Source organism: Trachypithecus francoisi, unplaced genomic scaffold (genome assembly GCF_009764315.1).
Source record: "Trachypithecus francoisi isolate TF-2019V2 unplaced genomic scaffold, Tfra_2.0 Contig01436, whole genome shotgun sequence".
Classification (NCBI taxonomy): Eukaryota; Metazoa; Chordata; class Mammalia; order Primates; family Cercopithecidae; genus Trachypithecus; species Trachypithecus francoisi.
In genome coordinates this window covers 1977538-1996262 of record NW_022681430.1, presented here as the reverse complement: position 1 = coordinate 1996262, position 18725 = coordinate 1977538, and the positions used below count along the sequence as shown (strand labels likewise).

General features: G+C 46.2%; 1 protein-coding gene across 4 annotated transcripts in view; it reads left to right on the top strand.

Moving 5' to 3' along the window:
• Nucleotides 1–12790, top strand: part of MYOF (myoferlin) — a 175547-nt gene extending 162757 nt beyond the window's left edge. For all 4 annotated transcript variants that reach the window (XM_033224721.1, XM_033224716.1, XM_033224736.1 and 1 more), the window contains 5 exons: nt 2501–2600; nt 6097–6287; nt 8605–8714; nt 9076–9223; nt 12221–12790. In XM_033224721.1, the coding sequence (XP_033080612.1) occupies nt 2501–2600; nt 6097–6287; nt 8605–8714; nt 9076–9223; nt 12221–12259 (588 nt within the window). In that variant the 3' untranslated portion in view covers nt 12260–12790. The remainder of the gene's footprint in view (nt 1–2500; nt 2601–6096; nt 6288–8604; nt 8715–9075; nt 9224–12220) is intronic.
• The last annotated feature ends 5935 nt before the right edge of the window (nt 12791–18725 follow it).

Here is an 18725-nt window from a genome sequence, read left to right as displayed (position 1 = left end):
CCTCCGCCCCACCCTCCTCCACGGACTCATGGTGGCAGCCCCAGGTAACATCCTGTCCTTCCCTCTAACCTCAGCAGAAAGAGAAGAGCGAAGCCCTCATGGGGCCAACCAGAGTTCTGGAATTGGGCCTCAGTGTCTCTGCCTTTGGGGGTCATGTGCCTATCCCTGAACCAACCATTGTTGCCCAGGGATGCTCTGATTGTCCAGGCTCCAGAGTTAGAGACAGAGGCAGCTTCTCTAAAATTTGGGGGAAAGGGGAGTCTGCTAAGGAAAAGCTGGGTGCTTTCATTCCAGAAAAGGGGGTCTAGAACCTGCATAGTCGATAAAAGATGTCTTCCGTAGATGCCCTGTTCCATTCCTGCCTCCACATTCTCTCAGCTTCCCCTAGCTTTGCCTGGTCACCTCCTCTCCCCACACCTGATCAGAATGTACCAGCCACCAGCCCTGTGTTGCATTAGGCCTACCCTCTGCTGGCCCTACTTAGTGCTAATGCTGTAGTAAGCACTGTTTTTTGTTTTTTGGTTTTTGTGTTTTTGAGACAGAGTTTCACTGTTGTCACCCAGGCTGGAGTGCAATGGCACAATCTCGGCTCCCTGCAACCTCTACCTCCTGGATTCAAGCGATTCTCCTGCCTCAGCCTCCCAAGTAGATGGGATTACAGGCATGTGCCACCACGCCTGGCTAATTTTGTATTTTTAGTAGAGATGGGGTTTCTTCATGTTGGTCAGGCTGATCTTGAACTCCCGACCTCAGGTGATTCACCCACCTCGGCCCCTGCAAAGTGCTGGGATTACAGGTATGAGCTACCGCATCCAGCCAGTGGGCGGGTTTTCATACCAGTGGGATGAATGCCTTCAAAGGGGGCCTTTTTTTTTTTCTTTTTGAGACAAGGTCTCACTCTGCCACCCAGGCTGGAGTGTACTGGTGCACTCATGGCTCACTGCAGCCTTGACCTCCTGGGCTGAAGCAATCCTCCCACCTCAGCTTTCCTAGTAGCTGGAACTACAGGCATGCATCACCAAGCCTGGCTAGTTTTTATATTTTTTGTAGAGACAGGGTTTCACTTTGTTGCCCAGGCTGGTCTCGAACTCCTGGGATCAAGCCGTTCTCCCACCTTGGCCTCCCAAAGTGCCAAAGGGGACTTTCAAGAGGCACAGAGGCTCAATGTGACACCACAAGTGCACTTTCAGATGGTGCAGCATCAGGGCTGATGGCGGGGATCAGGGCTTTTAGGTACGGTTACCTTTCCTGTTTACCCACATCTAGGGCTGGACCTCCCCATACCCTGTGGTGCTTGGAGCATGATCCTACCCAGGATGGTCAGGCAGCAACATACAAGAGCAGAGTGGGCTGCCCAGTCCCTCAAAGCCAGGCTCTCTGAGCCCTGCAAAGGAAAACATTCCTGGAATATGAAAAACAAACAACCCAGTGATCTTCCTTCAAATTCATGAAGCACTGGGAAATTCCCTTTCTACTAGGACCAGAGGAACTTAGGTGTACCTGAGCTGGAGAGATGTTTAGTCTTGGCTAACATTGAGGCAAGGAGAGGCAAGAACTTGCAGGACAGTTACCTAGTCCTCCTTCGACCTACCTCTAGTATGAGGATCTGAGGGTCTTAAGTGACCACAAGCAAACAAAAGCCAGTGGTATTTTTCTTTCTTTCTTTCTTTCTTTTTTCTTCTGAGATAGAATCTCACTCTGTCACCCAGGCTGGAGTGCAGTGGTATGATCTCGGCTCACTGCAACCTCCACTTCCCAGGTTCAAGTGATTGTCATGCCTCAGCCTCCCAAGTAGCTGGTATTACAGGTATGCACCATCATACCTAGCTATGTTTTGTATTTTTAGTAGAGACGGGGTTTCACCATGTTGGCCAGGCTGGTCTCAAACTCCTGGCCTCAAGTGTCCTCAGCCTCCCAAAGTGCTGGGATTACAAGCCACTGCCCCCAGCCCAGTGGTATTTTTCAAAGGCCAAAAATCCCAGGACATGCTAAATCTGCACTGATAAAAGAGTAGCATCTGGGCCGCCTCCTTACCCCCATGTAAAATGAGAGCACACTCAGACATCTGTGTGGGTGGGGGGCGGGTGGAAAGTTGCTAAGCAGAAGTGACACCGCAGTGGGTGATACTGTGGGCTGGCCTAGAATGCCCGGCCTTAGGAGGATAATCTAAATAGGACATAGGGGTCTTTGGTGGGGAGATGAGTCACTCTCCAACCCCCAGGTGGCAGCAGGAAGTCACACTGATAGGGACATGGCAAGGAATCTTCTTCTTTGGGACATGCCTGGGACATTCTTTCAGTTGCCCAGCTTGTGATTTCCTGGGGAGCCTGACTGCTCTCCATACAGATAAAGTGGAAGGATTTAGGCCCAAGGAAGTGTCAGGGTGGGGGGTGCAAAGGAGAGAAAGGCCCCAGGCTTTGAGGCTGTCTTAAGGAGCCAAAGGTGAGTGTTTCAGAGTCATCATGATCACCTGGTATGTCCATGTTTCTTTTCGTTTTAGGAGCATTTCTGGAGTATTGACCAAACAGAATTTCGAATCCCACCCAGGCTGATCATTCAGATATGGGACAATGACAAGTTTTCTCTGGATGACTACTTGGGTAGGGCTTCCATTTGGATCATTGCTTCTAAGAAACTATACTTGGAATTAGGTCAATGAAAACTTGGAAGCAATTCTTTAAATCTTCAATACTTTTGGTAATGGGGGCCTAGTGGGGGATAGGGGACACACCCACTGCTTGCATGAGCTCTTGGCAGTGCAGCCTGACAGTGAGTACCATCCCTTTTCAAGGGCTCTGGTGAGGGTCTTACACCAGTGTCTGTCTGTGGAGACTCAAATCCTGTTTCTGCGGGGGGATGCCACACTCCTATATCCACTTTCAAACCAGCCACTCTCCCCTCAGCACCTGGGAATCAGCTCCCACCCTCCTCAACCTGTCCCCAAGTTACCAAGGTCCCCCAATCCCCTAGCCATTGCTCCTGTCTTCTGTGGTAACGGCACTAGCTCAATGCACCCTCAGCCCGGGCCCCTCCCTCTCCTGGCACACTCCTCCCTTGCCCCCCATGGCACTGTGCTCTCCAGATTTTCACTCTTCCTGGCTCTGGCCTTGTCACATTAGCCAGCTTTGTTTCTGCATCCCACTCTATTTTTTACTTTTTTTATTTTTGGAGACAAGTCTCTCTTTGTTACCCAGGCTGGAGTGCAGTGGCACGATCCTAGCTTACTGTAACCTCAACCTCCTGGGCTCAACAAATCCTTCCCCCTCAGCCTCCTGAGTAGCTGAGACTACAGGCGTGTACCACCACACCGGGCTAATTTTTTTTTTCTTTAGTTTTTAGTACAGATGAGGTCTCACTATGTTGCCCAGGCTGGTCTTGAACCCCTGAGCTCAAGCAATCCTTGCACCTCAGCCTCCCAAAGTGCCAGGATTACAAGCATAAGCCACAGTGCCCAGACTCCCACTCTTTAAATACAGGCCTTCCCTGAGGTTCCTCTGCTCTCCTCCAACCTGCCAGCCACCCCCTCCAGGGATTTACCCACTCTAACCTCAGTGGAACATCATGCTTCAAGTCTCACCTTTCCGCAAAGTGTGGCTCCTAAACCAGGATGTGTAGCCTGTGCTCTCAGAGTGCCTGTGGTACAGTCAAAGGAAATCGTTGAGGGTCATTCCCGATTCCTGGCCAGAACCCCCCACCTTTATACCTGGCGGGCAGCTCGCCTGTACTGTGACTGAAATCACACTCAGCATTTCTTCCGTCACCTCACCCCTGCTCTCCTCAGAAACTTATTTAGCAGCTCACGACCCCTCCATTTCCCCAGCCACCCAGGCGAAAGCACCCGGAGTCCTCTGTAGTTTTCCTCCTCTCTTTTCCCCCACGCCCCGCCAGCCACTCCATCCTAGCAATGTCATCTGTTTTATCACGCACACTTACTTTCTTAGTCCTGTGATCTCTGCCACTTGCCAGTTGAACCTCACTTTCTGCTAGCCACATGTTACAGTAGCCCTTGACTGGTCTCCCTGTTTCCATGCTGCTTCCAGGGGTCCCTCCTGGCAGAGGAAACACCCACCAAAAGTTGTATCTTATTTATCCCTTTTCCCTGCACAGCACTTAATGCAATGGTTTTGACTTAGTGCTTAGTAAGAGGTCAGTAAACAAATGAGTATGCAAGTAGGCTTACATAAAGCATATGGATAGTAAATTCTAGGCTAATAAAGGGTTTGCGCTTGGCTTTGTTTGTTGAGACAGTCTCTCGCTCTCTCACCCAGGCTGGAGTGCAGTGGCACAATCTAGGATCACTGCCACCTCCACCTCCTGGGCTCAGGAGATCCTCCCAACCTCAGCCTCCCAAGTAGTTGGGACCACAGACACATGCCACCAAGCCTGGCTAATTTTGTGTATGTTTTGTAGAGATGGAGTTTTGCCATGTTGCCCAAGCTGGTCTCAAATTCCTGAGCTCAAGTAATCTGCCCACCTCGGCCTCCCAATATTGCTGGGATTACAGGCATGAGCCACCATGCCTGGCCTTGCCTTGGAATTTAAACAAAACTGTCAGGCAACAAATAAAGAGAATGACTGTTTCTCAAACTGCCGACTGAGAACATAACCAAAAGGAGAGGGGAGACAAAAGCAGTCACAGGTCAAGAAAGGCTAAGGTCACGTGTCTTATGGGTCCACTATATGCTGCAGGGCCGTCCCTAAGTCTGACAGTTTAAACAGAAAATGCCACAACCTCCCTGTTGCTCTTTGCTGCCACTACTGAAGGTCAGACTCTTGCCCCCGTCATCCATAGACTTGACCCCACATCACACATACCATTTTCTGGAGGAAAGGGCTCACAGGAGTTCCCAAGCCCAAAACACACTTTCCCTAACTGTGGAAGTGGTACTAAAGAGTTAATGCGGCTGGGCGCGGTTGCTCACGCCTGTAATTCCAGAACTTTGGGAGGCCAAGGTGGGTGGATCACCTGAGGTCAGGAGTTCAAGACTAGCCTGGCCAACATGGCCAAACCTTGTCTCCATGGCAAAACCGCATCTCCACTAAAAATCAAAAATTAGCTGGGCATGGTGGTGCACACCTATAGTCCCAGCTACTAGGGAGGCTGAGGCATGAGAATCGCTTGAACCCAGGAGGCGGCGGTTGCAGTGAGCCGAGATCACATCACTGTATTCCAGCCTGGGTGAGAGAGAGAGAGACTCAGTCTCAAAACGAACAAACAAGAGTTAATACCTCACATTATAGAAGGGGCGATGTGCTTCTCCAGACACTCTGATTGAGGCTAGGAGTCTCAGTTCCTGGTGAGGATTTTCTTTTGAGTTGTGTTCCTTCTCAAGATTCTGTTTCTGAGGTTTTACTAGGAGAGTCTTAGATGTACACATTTCATGCAGCATCCTGTGTTTGTTTTGGTTTTTGGTTTTTTTTTTTTTGAGACAGAGTCTTGCTCTGCTGCCCAGGCTGGAGAACAGTGGTGCAATCTCTGCTCACTGCAACCTCTGCCTCCCAGGCTCACGCGATTCTTGTGCCTCAGCCTCTTGAGTAGCTGGGATTATAGATGTGTGCCATCGTGCCCAGCTAATTTTTAGTAGAGACGGGGTTTCACCATGTTGGCCAGGCTGGTCTCGAACTCCTGGCCTCAAAGTGATCTGCCCACCTCGGCCTCCCAAAGTGCTAGGATTATAGCTGTGCACCCAGCCAGCATCCTGTGTTCTAAGCACCTATTGTCTTTACCCAAAGCCAAATGACCTCTCTGCTCAGGGCAGCTCAGAACTAAAAGGAAAACATTTCAGATCCAAGGGCCTTGAGTTGAGTGAAAATTGTGTCTGTAGATATTTCATTACTTTTAAAGAACTCTGTTTATGCTCATGTCTTTGAGAAAGAAAACAGGAGATGCTGTACAGTGGATGGCTATTTCTTCGGCCATTTTCCATCCTAACTGGAAATACTTTAAATGTCTGCCAGGCCCCCTTTCTCTAACTCACCTTTTACATGTTCAAAATCACTGCATGCCTCTTTCCTGACAAGAACGTTCTGTTCACTTGTGAACAACAGCTGATCCACTTGAAGCTCATTTGGACTTACTGTTGTTTCCTTGGCTAGGTTTCCTAGAACTTGATTTGCATCACACTATCATTCCTGCAAAATCACCAGAGAAATGCAGTTTGGACATGATTCCGGACCTCAAAGCCATGGACCCCCTTAAAGCCAAGACAGCCTCCCTCTTTGAGCAGAAGTCCATGAAAGGATGGTGGCCGTGCTATGCAGAGAAAGATGGCGCCCGCGTGATGACTGTATGAACATTTCCTGGTTCTGGTTGAAGATCGTTTGTGCCTTTTATCATTTAGGTTTTGCCCTTTATCCATAGACTTACTCCAGATAAAATGAAGTTTTAAATTGGTGGGAGTTTAAGTTATAGGAACAGTTTGTCTTTGGGATATGTTTGCCTTTGTCTTACAATATAAGGTGGGAGATGCTGTGAGCATGTGCTTGGAGTTGGAGGAAGGTGAAGTAGTTGGAATGGTCAAAAACTAGAAGCTCAGGTAGTTTCACTATATTTTCCTTGGACTCTTCTTCATCAGGAAAGTTAATTAATGCTGGGCTTCTAGTACAATTTAGTATGGAAAAGGGAACTTCAAATTTGAACTTTTCTCATTAAAAAAAAAAAAGGTGGGGCTGAGTGTGGTGGCTCACACCTGTAATCCAAAGCAGGTGGATCACCTGAGGTCAGGAGTTCAAGACCAACCTGGCCAACATGGCAAAACCCCATCTCTACTAAAAAAAAAAAAAAAGTAGCCAGGAGGGGTGGTGCACACCTGTAGTCCCAGCTGCTCAGGAGGCTGAGGCATGAGAATCACTTGGACCCAGGAGGTGTAGGTTGCAGTGAGCCAAGATCGTGCCACTGCACTCCAGCCTGAGTGACAGAGTGAAACTCTGTCTCAAAAAAAAAAAAAAGGGTGGAAGCAGCAAGCTGTGCTGGCATTAGTTGGATAAAAAGGCCATAAATTACAAGCAAGTTCAGGAACTCAAGATGTATTTTGATCTAGAAGCAATAGTGTGGGTTACCTTGCCATATCACAAAAGACTACCGAGTTCATTATGCATTATTAAAAATAGCTAATATTTTTGATCATTAATTTTGAACCAGGCAGTATGCCAAGTGCCTTACATTCATAATCTTTTTAAAAACAACCTTGGTGTATAATTTATATAAACTGTATTCATTTAAAGTACACAATTTGATGAGTTTTGACAGATGTATACATTCATCGAACCATAATCAAGATCCGGAACCTTCCCATCACCTCTAAAATGTCCTTGTGTTCTGTCTCTGGAGTCCATTGCTCCCTCCCTCCCTGGTCCCAGGAAACCACTGACCTGCTTTCCATTACAATACAGCAGTTTGCACATAAATTCACTTAGTTCTGCTGACAACGCCATGAAGTAGACATTGTCCCCATTTTAGCGATTCCACAAACAGGCTTGGAGAGATCGAGCAACTTGCCGAAGTCAGAAACCCAGCTTTGTCTGACTTGTAAGGGTAGGAGTCCTCAGAGCTCTACTCAGGGCCAGTGCTTCCCAAATTGTTGGTGACCTTGCGGGCCTTCCTGGCTCTTAGAAAGTCAGTTACAATTTTAGGTATGGCTCACTATAAAAGTGGGCAAGTTTGTTTGTTTGTTTGTTTTTTTTTTGGAGATGAAGTCTCACTCTGTCTCCCAGGCTGGAGTGCAGTGGTACAATCTCTGCTCACTGCAACCTCTTCCTCTCGAGTAGCTGGGACCACAGGCACGCGCCACCATGCTGGCTAATTTTTTTGTATTTTTAGTAGAGATGGGGTTTCACCATGTTGGCCAGGCTGGTCTTGAACTCCTGACCTTGGGTGATCCTCCCGCCTTGGCCTCCCAAAGTGCTAGGATTACAGGCATGAGCCACTGCACCGGGCCAAAAGTGGGCAAGTTTCTAGACCACTTTCACTTTGGCCTCACTGTTCTCATTTGCACATGAACACAATAGTAGTTGTAGGGTTGCCATGAGCATTACACGAGATAACCCATGTAGAACATTTAAACGGTGCTGGGAACATCACTCAGGAACCCCTGAGCAGGGAGACAACATTCATTCACTCACTCATTCATTGAGCTAGTGTACACGGAGTACCTACTGAATGCCAGCAACTGTGCACAATAGGTGACAATGATAGGCATGAAGAGACATGGCTCTGTTCTCTTAATGGGAGCCTACAATAATGCTCAATAAATATTAGATATTGTTATTAGCGGTATTCAGGTTAGTCTGGGTCCAAGTGAAGTTACATAGGAAGGTGTGTGGGAAGACAAGGAGACCAATGTGAGAACGTTAGAGTGAGGGGGATACAGAAAATGAAAAGTAGGGAGTGGGGGAAGCAATTTGTCCTCCAAGTTTCCCACACAGCATCAGTTCAGAAACACATGGAAGAGGAAATGGGATGAAATCTCTTGAGAAAAACTGAAGGCAATCTAAGGATTGTTTTACAAGTATAAAAATCATTGCTGGGGGAATACTTCTTGGGTTGAAGTAAAAATATTTGTGAAACGTGATGTCATGTGTTTAACCTGCTCTGCTTTACTGAAGGGGAAAGTGGAGATGACATTGGAAATCCTCAACGAGAAGGAGGCCGACGAGAGGCCAGCCGGGAAGGGGCGGGATGAACCCAACATGAACCCCAAGCTGGACTTACCAAAGTGAGAGGCCTTCTTTGTTCTCCCACTCCCCAAACACCTGCAGTCTGAGAGCCCCCCCTTCCCATTGGCTTAATAAGATGGATTAGCTTTTGTGGTCCTCCTAATCTGGTATTTAATAGTGGTGGGCGGGGGTGGAGAGGTTGGTGATCTGGCTTCATTTAAAGAATTCTCTCCAGGAAACCAAAGTTCAGCATCTTAGGAAGCTGTCATAGGTTAAAGAGCCTTTCTCAGTCAACGAAGGGGAATATCTTTTCTTGGCCTTATTAATATGATTCTTTATTCCTGAAACTGTGTTATGCTCTGGGATAAAATATGCATCCCTCCTGAGTTGGGTAGGTGATACCGTTTCTTTGCAATGCAGTCGACCAGAAACCTCCTTCCTCTGGTTCACCAACCCATGCAAGACCATGAAGTTCATCGTGTGGCGCCGCTTTAAGTGGGTCATCATCGGCTTGCTGTTCCTGCTCATCCTGCTGCTCTTCGTGGCGGTGCTCCTCTACTCGTTGCCGGTAGGAGCCCTTCCTTGGTCCCTTGTCTTGGCTTTCTTGTGAGTTGCGGTTGGCCCTCTCCCTTGGCATCTGCGCTGACCACTGTGCAGAAGAACGACCCGCTCAGCAGCGTGTTTTGCAACCCTTCTGCTTTGGGGAAATTTAAACTAATGTGTCTTGTAATTAGAATCACATTCTCAGGGTTTCACAAATTACGGGCAGAACTTTGCTTCATGGTCTGCAAATAACTTTGGTTTCAGCAACTCTAGGAGAAATCACTCAGGTCTCAATCAGTGTGTGTCTGGACCAAAGCCAGCATTTCCAACTGATTTTCCTGACTTCAGACTTTCTTGTTCCAAACCATCCTGCATCCCAATTCCTTGTCCTAGCTTCAAGAATCCCCAAATCTGAGTTCATTGTGGGTCTGCATACACCCTGTGTTCCATCCAAACTAGATCGTTGATCCCAGCCTCCCCGAATATATTGCCCTTACCTATCTGGATGCCTTTGCCAATTTTGTTTCTCTGTCCATATTTATCTATCAAAACCTCGCTCATTCTGGCCGGGCGTGGTGGCTCAAGCCTGTAATCCCAGCACTTTGGGAGGCAGAGACGGGCGGATCACGAGGTCAGGAGATTGAGACCATCCTGGCTAACACAGTGAAACCCCGTCTCTACTAAAAAATACAAAAAACTAGCCGGGCGAGGTGGCGGGCGCCTGTAGTCCCAGCTACTCGGGAGGCTGAGGCAGGAGAATGGCGTAAACCCGGGAGGCGGAGCTTGCAGTGAGCTGAGATCCGGCCACTGCACTCCAGCCTGAGCAACAGAGCGAGACTCCGTCTCAAAAAAAAAAAAAGAAAAGAAAACAAAACCTCACTCATTCTTTAAGGTTCGTGTCACATATACCCTCCCCCTTAAATTTTCCTCTAATCACCCCAGTCATAAATGGGAATCCAAGTGGGAGATTTGGCAGTGTGCCTAGAAGCAGTACCTCCCTTCCTCCATCCAGATGATGTATTGCGCATCTATGATAGGCTAGGAATTAAGTTATAGAGACGATTGAATTATTGGCATGATGGGTGCCCAGGAGCAGTTCATATTCTGGGAACTAGCAACCATAGGAACAAGGACACGTTACTAAGGGAGGTGGGCTGTTATCGCGACAGAAACAACCGTGGGCACCCCCTGCTAAGACAGTTCCTCCAAGGAGGGGACATTCAAGTTTGCCAAGTGGAGAAGGGATAGTCCAGGCAGAGGAAGCCATGCTCAGAAGTTGGACGAGTGACACTGAATGTCACAGGAGGCATTCAAAAGCTCTTACTCCAAAATTCACATTAATAATATCAGCCGGGCGAGGTGGCTCATGCCTGTAATCCTGGCACTTTGGGAGACTGAAGCGGGTGGATCATTTGAGGTCAGGAGTTCAAGACCAGTGAACTCCAACATAGTGAAACCCCGTCTCTACTAAAAATACAAAAATTAGTTGGGTGTGGTGGCACATGCCTGTAATCCCAGCTACTGGGGAGGCGGAGGTTGCAGTGAGCTGAGATCGCGCCATTGCACTCCAGCCTGGATAAAGAAGCAAGACTCTGTCTCAAAAAAATAGTATTGTAGCCACACAAGTAGCAGGGGTTTTGGGTTTTGTGTCTTCATTTTTGTGTCTTCATTTTTCCCCAGTGTAGCACTTCCAGTTTGTCATCTATGAGTATATGTACACTATTTTATAGTCGTAGATGGTCAAACTGCTTTTTTGTTTGTTTGGTTTTTTTTTTTTTTTTTTTGGAGACAGAGTCTCACTCTATCACCCAGGCTGGAGTACAGTGGCATGATCTCGGCTCACTGCAACCTCCACCTCCCAGGTTCAAGCATTGCTCATGCCTCAGCCTCCTGAGTAGCTGGGATTACAGGCGCCCGCCACCACATCCAGTCAATTTTTGTATTTTTAGTAGAGACAGGGTTTCACCATGTTGGCCAGGCTGGTCTCGAATTCCTGATCTCAAGTGATCCACCCACCTCGGCCTCCCAAAGTGCTAGGATTACAAGTGTGAGCCACCACACTCGGTCCCAGTCCCACTGTCTTGACCATTTAAAAAGCTGCTCCTAGTTATTTTATTTTTTTGAGATGGAGTCTTGCTCTGTTACCTAGGCTGGAGTGCAGTGGCACAATCTTGGCTCACTGCAAAATCTGCCTCGCAGGTTCAAGCGATTCTCCAGCCTCAGCCTCCCAAGTAGCTAGGATTACAGGCGCCCACCACCATGCCCAGCTAATTTTTTTATTTTTAGTAGAGATGGGGTTTCACCATGTTGGCCAGGCTGGTCTCCAACTCCTGACCTCATGTGATCCGCCCACCTTAGCCTCCCAAAGTGCTGGGATTACAGGCGTGAGCTACTGCGCTGGCCTAGTTATTTATTTTTCCTGATTTAGATTTTATTGGCAGCTGGGTACAGTGGCTCACACTTATAATTCCAGCAATTTGGGAGGCTGAGGCAAGTGGATCACCTGAGGTCAGGAGTTCGAGACCAGCCTGACCAACATGGTGAAACCCCATCTCTACTAAAAATTAAAAAATTAGCCGGGCATGGTGGTGGGTACCTGTAATCCCAGCTACTTGGGAGGCTGAGGCTGGAGAATTGCTGTAACCTGTGAGGCAGAGGTTGCAGTGACCAGAGATCGTGCCACTGCATTCCAGCCTGGGTGACAAGAGAGAAACTCCGTCTCGAAAAAAAAATTCTATTGGTTTAAACCAGTAGTTCCCAATTAGGGGAGATTTTGCTCCCCACCCCCAAGAGGACATTTGGCAATGTCTGGAGACATTTTGGTTGCAACAACTTGGGGGGTGCTACTGGCACTCGGTGGGTAGAGGCCAGTGACAGCTGCTGAACATCCTACAAGGCACAGGACACTCCCCAACAAGAATCATCTGGTTCGAAATGTCAGTAGTGCCAAGATTGAGAAACCCTAACTGAAAACCATATATACATACATATTTTTTTACCACTGTTTTTGTTTCCTTGCCAGAACTATTTGTCAATGAAGATTGTAAAGCCAAATGCGTAACAAAAGCAAAGGCTTCGTTTCAAGAGTCATCCAGCAATGAGAGAATCCTGCCTCTGTGGACCAACATCCAGTGTGATTTTGTGTCTGAGACCGCACCCCAGTAGCAGATTTCGCTACGTCACCGAGCCCCATTGATTCCCAGAGGGTCTTAGTCCTGGAAAGTCAGGTCAACAAGCAACCTTTGCATCATGTTATCTCTTAAGAAGTATTAAAAGTTTTATTTTCTAAAGTTTAAATCATGTTTTTCAAAATATTTTTCCAGGTGGCTGGTTCCATTTAAAAATTATCTTTTTATATGTCTTTGGTTCTAGAATTCAGATTTTTGAAATTGCTAAATAGAATTCAAAAATCTCTGCATCTTGAGGTGATATACTTCATATTTGTAATCAACTAAAGGAGCTGTGCATTATAAAATCAGAATAGTTAGAACAATTCTTATTTATGCCCACATAAATGTTGTTATATTTTGTATGGATGTCATAAAAGTCTATTTAACCTCTGTCATGAAACTGAATAAAAATGTTTCACTTTACACCTGGCTGTTCATTGTAGCTGTGGGTCAAGTTGGGAAGGAGGCGTTTTTCTGGCCTTGTCTCAGTGAAGAGAATGCCATGGCATACCTCTGGGCCATATACCCTTTATAAATACCTGCGCAATTTTAGTCAATTGGTCAAGCTGAATATAACATTATAAATAATAAAAACTAACACTTGGCCTGGCACAGTGGTTCACGCCTGTAATCCCAGCACTTTGAGAAGCCGAGGCGGGCAGATCACCTGAGGTTGGGAGTTCAAGACCAGCCTGACCAACATGGAGAAACCCTGTCTCTACTAAAAATACAAAATTAGCCGGGCATAGTGGTGCATGCCTGTAATTCCAGCTGCTCGGGAGGCTGAGGCAGGAGAATCGCTTGAACCCGGGAGACGGAGGTTGTGGTGAGCCGAGATTGCGTCATTGCACTCCAGCCTGGGCAACAAGAGCGAAATTCTGTCTCAAAAAAAAAAAAAAAAAGAAGAAGAAAAAGCTGACACTAAAGAGACTTACTCTGTGCACAGCACTGTTTTAAGTGGTTTATGTGTATTAACTCACTTAAGAACAAGGAAGCCCTATAAACGTAGGTAACATTCTTAACCCCATGTGTAAGTCCATTTTCACACTGCTATAAAGGTACTACTGGAGACAAGGCACTTTATAAAGAAAGGATGTTTAATTGACTCACAGGTCTGCATGGCTGGGGAGGCCTCAGGAAACTTACCATCCTGGTGGAAGGCAAAGTAGAAGCAAGCACCTTCTTCACAAGGTGGCAGGAGAGAGCGAGCAAACAGGGCAGATGCCAGACACTTAGCAAACAACCAGATCTTGTGAGAACTCTCTCACTATCATGAGAACAGCACGGGAGAAACTATCCCCATGATCCAGTTACCTCCCACCAGGTCCCTCCCTCAACACGTGGGGATTACAATTCAGATCACAATTCAAGATGAGATTTGGGTGGGGACACAGCCAAACCATATCACCCCATTTACAGTTGAAGAAAGTAAGTCACAAAGAGGTTTAGGAACTTGCCCAAAGCCACACAACCAATAAGTGGTAGAGCTGGAACTTGAACCAAGGCAGTCTTAACTTCTTTTTCATATAATGGAGTTTTGCTCTTGTTGCCCAGGCTGGAGTACAATGGCGCGATCTGGGCTCACTGCAGCCTCCACCTCCCAGATTCAAGCGATTCTCCTGTCTCAGTCGCCCGAGTAGCTGGAATTACAGGCACCACCTACGACGTCCAGCTAATTTTTTCTATTTTTAGTAAAGACGGGGTTTCAGCATATTGGCAAGGCTGGTCTCAAACTCCTGACCTCAGGTGATCCACCCACCTTGGCCTCCCAAAGTGCTGGGATTACAGGTGTGAGCCACTGTGCCTTGCCAGCTTCTCTTAACCATAAATCTATATACTACCAGTGGGAGGTCTGTCAAGAGGAACATAGGGCTGAGATTATCAAGTAATGAGTGACAGCAACACAGTGTGACTCCATGTCAATGCGAAAGGCAGCATGTTCTAGAACATGTGAGAAAACCGTCCTGTTATATGAGAGCATGGTAAGATCAGTAAACAGCTCTATTCAAACAGCAACATAGAGCTGAGGGGAGTAAGAAATGGTACAATAATGACAATGCCTTTAGACGCTTAGACAAAGTTAAACAGCAATGGTGATTGTGTCAGTGTTTTTGCTAAGTTGTTTCACGTTTTGAATATTTTAATTCCCTTTATGGCCTGCCCCAAATCCTAGCATTCAATACACAAAATCACTAAGTCAATACACAGGATATTCTCCAATGCTGCTGAATTTAAATGCTCATCATCTCCCATATACCTTGTCCCCTCCTTTCTCAACGGCACCCCTGCCTTCATTGGTGGAACTCCTGCCAGCCCTCAATGTTCTGGTTCAAATGCCACTTTCTTTTTTCTTTTTTTTTTTGAGACAGAGTCTCACTCTGTCACCCAGGCTGGAGTGCAGCATCATAACCCCGGCTCACTGCAACCTCTGCCTCCCAGTTTCAAACGATTCTCCTGCTTCAGCCTCCTGAGTAGCTGAGATTACAGGAGCCTGACACCACACCTGGCTAATTTTTGTATTTTCAGTAGAGTCGGGGTTTCACCATGTTGGCCAGGCTGATCTCGAACTCCTTACCTCAGGTGATCTGCCTGCCTCGGCATCCCAGAAGTGCTGGGATTACAGGCGTGAGCCACCACACCCGGCCATCCAATGCCACTTTCTCTTTGACACCTCTTGCACCCCAAAGTGATTATTCAATCTTAGAAGTAGAAAAATTAGTACAACCTTTCTGGAGAAATACGTATGTTAAAAGCTTTAAAACTGTTTATGCCTGTGGAACTGGTAATTTCACTCCTATTAACTCCAAGGAAATAATCAGAAAGGCAGCCAAAGGTTCATGTGCAAAAACGTATGTTACAGTGTGCTTTACCATGGCACAAATCAGAAACACCCTAAAAGCCCACTTATAGGGGAATCATTTAATACATAATGAAATCCCATATATTGATGCAAGAATGAAAACAACAATTTTCTCCCATCCAAGTACTAACCTGACCCTGCTTAGCTTCTGAGTTCAGACAAGAGCGGGCATGTTCAGGATGGTATGGCCGTAGACACGAACAACAATTTTTTTTTTTTGAGACGGAGTTTTGCTCTTGTTGCCCGAGCTGTAGTACAATGGCACAACCTTGGCTCACTGCAATGTCCGCCTCCTGGGTTCAAGCAATTCTCCTGCCTCAGCCTCCCGAGTAGCTGGGATTACAGGCATGCGCCACCACACCTGGCTAATTTTTTGTATTTTTAGTAGAAACGGGGTTTCACCATGTTGGCTAGGCTGGTCTCAAACTCCTGACCTCAGGTGATCCGCCCACCTTGGCCTCCCAAATGCTGGGATTACAGGTGTGAGCCACTGCGCCCGGCCCAGAACAACAATTTTCTACATTTTGTGACTGGCATAGGGAAATGTTAGCGTATGGGAAATTTTTGAAGAGCATAATTACAAATCGATTTAAAGTAAAGACCCAAATACTTGGGTACATATATAAGGAAATGCACCAAATTATTACTAGTATAAGAAATGTTGCAAAGTTTGTATTTGTGCATATTTAAATAATTTATGAATGTAAATCAACACTGGAGGTTCATTACAATTATTTTTCAGTAAAACCAGAACCTCAAGTTTGACAAACTTTGTGATATTTAGTTTCACCTTGCAGTTATAGGGGCATGGTTCATCTTCCCAACCGACTGTAAGCCCCTTTAGAGCAGAGGTAGCACCTGTAAGAGCTATCCCATGAAGCAGCAGGCCTGGGTTTGCATCCCGGGTCTTGCCTCAGCCTCATCCAGGACTTGGGAGAAATAATCCTGTCTCACTGGATTGAGGTGAGGGTTGAATGGCAGCAAGTGTGTAAAGTGCCTTCACAACTCCCAATGCCCAGCAGGTAGCTTTAGGCGTTGCATTCGACTGGTTAAAGTCAGATGTTCTGGTTCCAAAAGTAGAACTAAAAAAAGGTTCTTTTCGTTTTAACCCTGGGACTTTTATACAGAAAACACAGACTTACATATAGAAGGGGAGCAAAAGCAAGATAAGATGTAAGTACTTTCCCAAGACCCAGAAGGAAAGGAGGAAGATCCCAGTTTCAGGGGGTGGGAAGAAGTCAGCTCTTGCCACTCTAAGCAGCATGGTGCAGGTTGCCATGTGTGGGGTGGTAGCGGGAATGATTGCATTGTTCCAGTGGAACAGAGGATATAATTCCTACTTGCGATTCAGGCTCCCCCTGTAGACCTCTGTCTTAGGAGGCCGACTGAGTGTTGCCACGGCCCTCAAGAGCAGCCAGCTCTTCTGGACGGCCCTCAAGAGCAGCCAGCTCTTCTGGGTCCAGGCCCCAAAGCACATATAACCTCCCAATTTTTTCAAATCATATTATACCTACATCCAAACTACTACTTTCTAACAACGTCATGTCATCTTGCTTCGACCTTAACTAAGAGTCTACAGCTTTTATCTAATAAACGAGACACTCTGATGATGAAAGGGAGTTTAACTGAAAACGGCATTTTCTTGCAGAAAAAGTAGGCTTCACAAAAGAATGCTCCGGGCAAGGGTGCTATTTGGAATTTTTAACAATCAGTATGGCACTGGCACCAACCAATCAGAAGAGATGCACCAACCCATCATGGTGGATACATGCTATTTAAAAACAAAAACAAACAAACTAAAAAACACAACAACCATACCAGTATGTGCAGGCTGAATAACAGCCTTCATACCTGGGAACCCTACCAATACACTCTCCTGCAATGACTCCCTCAAGGAACAGTTGCAGAGTGGATAAATGAGTGGCTATGAGGAAAGTCTTTTCCTTCTTTGACTTCACGATACCTAATCAGAATCTATGGTAGTCTTGTGCCATTTTGGTCAATGGCAGACTGGATGATATAATAGTGATCCCATAAGATTATAATATCATATTTTTTTGGAGAGAAGGTCTCACCCTGATGCCTGAACTGTAGGTGTATAATACCATGTTTTTAGAGTACCTTTTCTATATTACGATGTTTAGATACACAAATACCTACCATTATTTTACATTACCTGCAGCATTTAGTAGAGTAACATGCTGGACAGGTTTGTAGTCTACGAGCAATAGGCTGTACCATAGAGCCTAGGTGTGTGCAGGCTGTATCATCCAGGTTTGTGTAAATACCTTCTATGATGTTCACACAATAACAAAATCACCTAATAACACATTTCTCATAACATATCCTGGTCTTAAACAGTGTGTGACTGTAGCGTGGAATCTTTGAGTAAGTAGCAGCAAAGCTCTAGTAGGAATGAAGTTATTGCCATGGAGAGCAATGAGCTGGGCTTTCTCGGTAGAACTCCTTTCTCTCCCCTCCTATCCCCCAGAAAAAAAGCTTCATCTTGTCAAAAGATAATGGTCTCTCAATTGAGGTTGTTAGCCGCCTGGTGACCTATAAATGATAGCTAAAAGCTGGAACTAATCACAGTCCAGTCAGATTGTCACTTCACTGTGAATTAAATAACACTTAGTCCTAACTGATTCTAGCAAGTACCACCATTAACGCTGGAGCCTTCATTGGGAAAATAAATCTCCATCAATGCCATGAGATGACAGGGAACTGAAAATCCTGACAGGCTAACACTTGATTTTGTTTTGTTCTTCCTTTCTTGTTTTAAGGCTAGAAAAAAATATATATGTCACAATTAGACCTGCATGTTGCATTAAAGGGCTATTTAAAAGATGGACAGATTCGAAAACCCATTTGGGAAACCCCAAACGGGCAGAGGGAAGCTGAGCTGTCTGGCGTCCAAGTGCTGGCCAAGTGGCAGCTCTCTGCCCCTCCAAGCTCACCCCAGCTCGCAGGATTGTTTGTCCAAGGACCAGAGCTGACTTGTTTCACCACCGTGAAGCAGATGTTGTGACAAACGCAACTAGAAGATGAGGGAACTTTCCAGAAATTGCCCATTCTGTGTGGGGAGACAGGACACAAAGAGCAACTCGACTCCCATCTAGGGAACAAACAGCCACGGTGATCTCAAAGTTTGAACACCCTGTACGGCGTACATATTTTGTGCTAAATAGATTCTTTTGTGAGGCTAATACATTTAGTACTCGGGACCATATGTATCCAGGCTCCAAAGGCAGATGGGAATTCATTCAGAAGAATTCTTTTCAAAGTCGGCTTGCTGTGGAATTAGTTCATAATGGAGTTGATGTTGTAAATAGATTAAGCACCCGCCATTTTTGCAGCTGAATTTTGTGTTTGTTCAGCGTTGAATGAAAACTCCCTAATCTTTCTTAGGTTAAACATAATGGGGTCCTGAGGAAGATCAAAGGAAGGCTACTTTTCCCTTGGATATACATCCATGAAATGAAATGCCAGAGTTCATG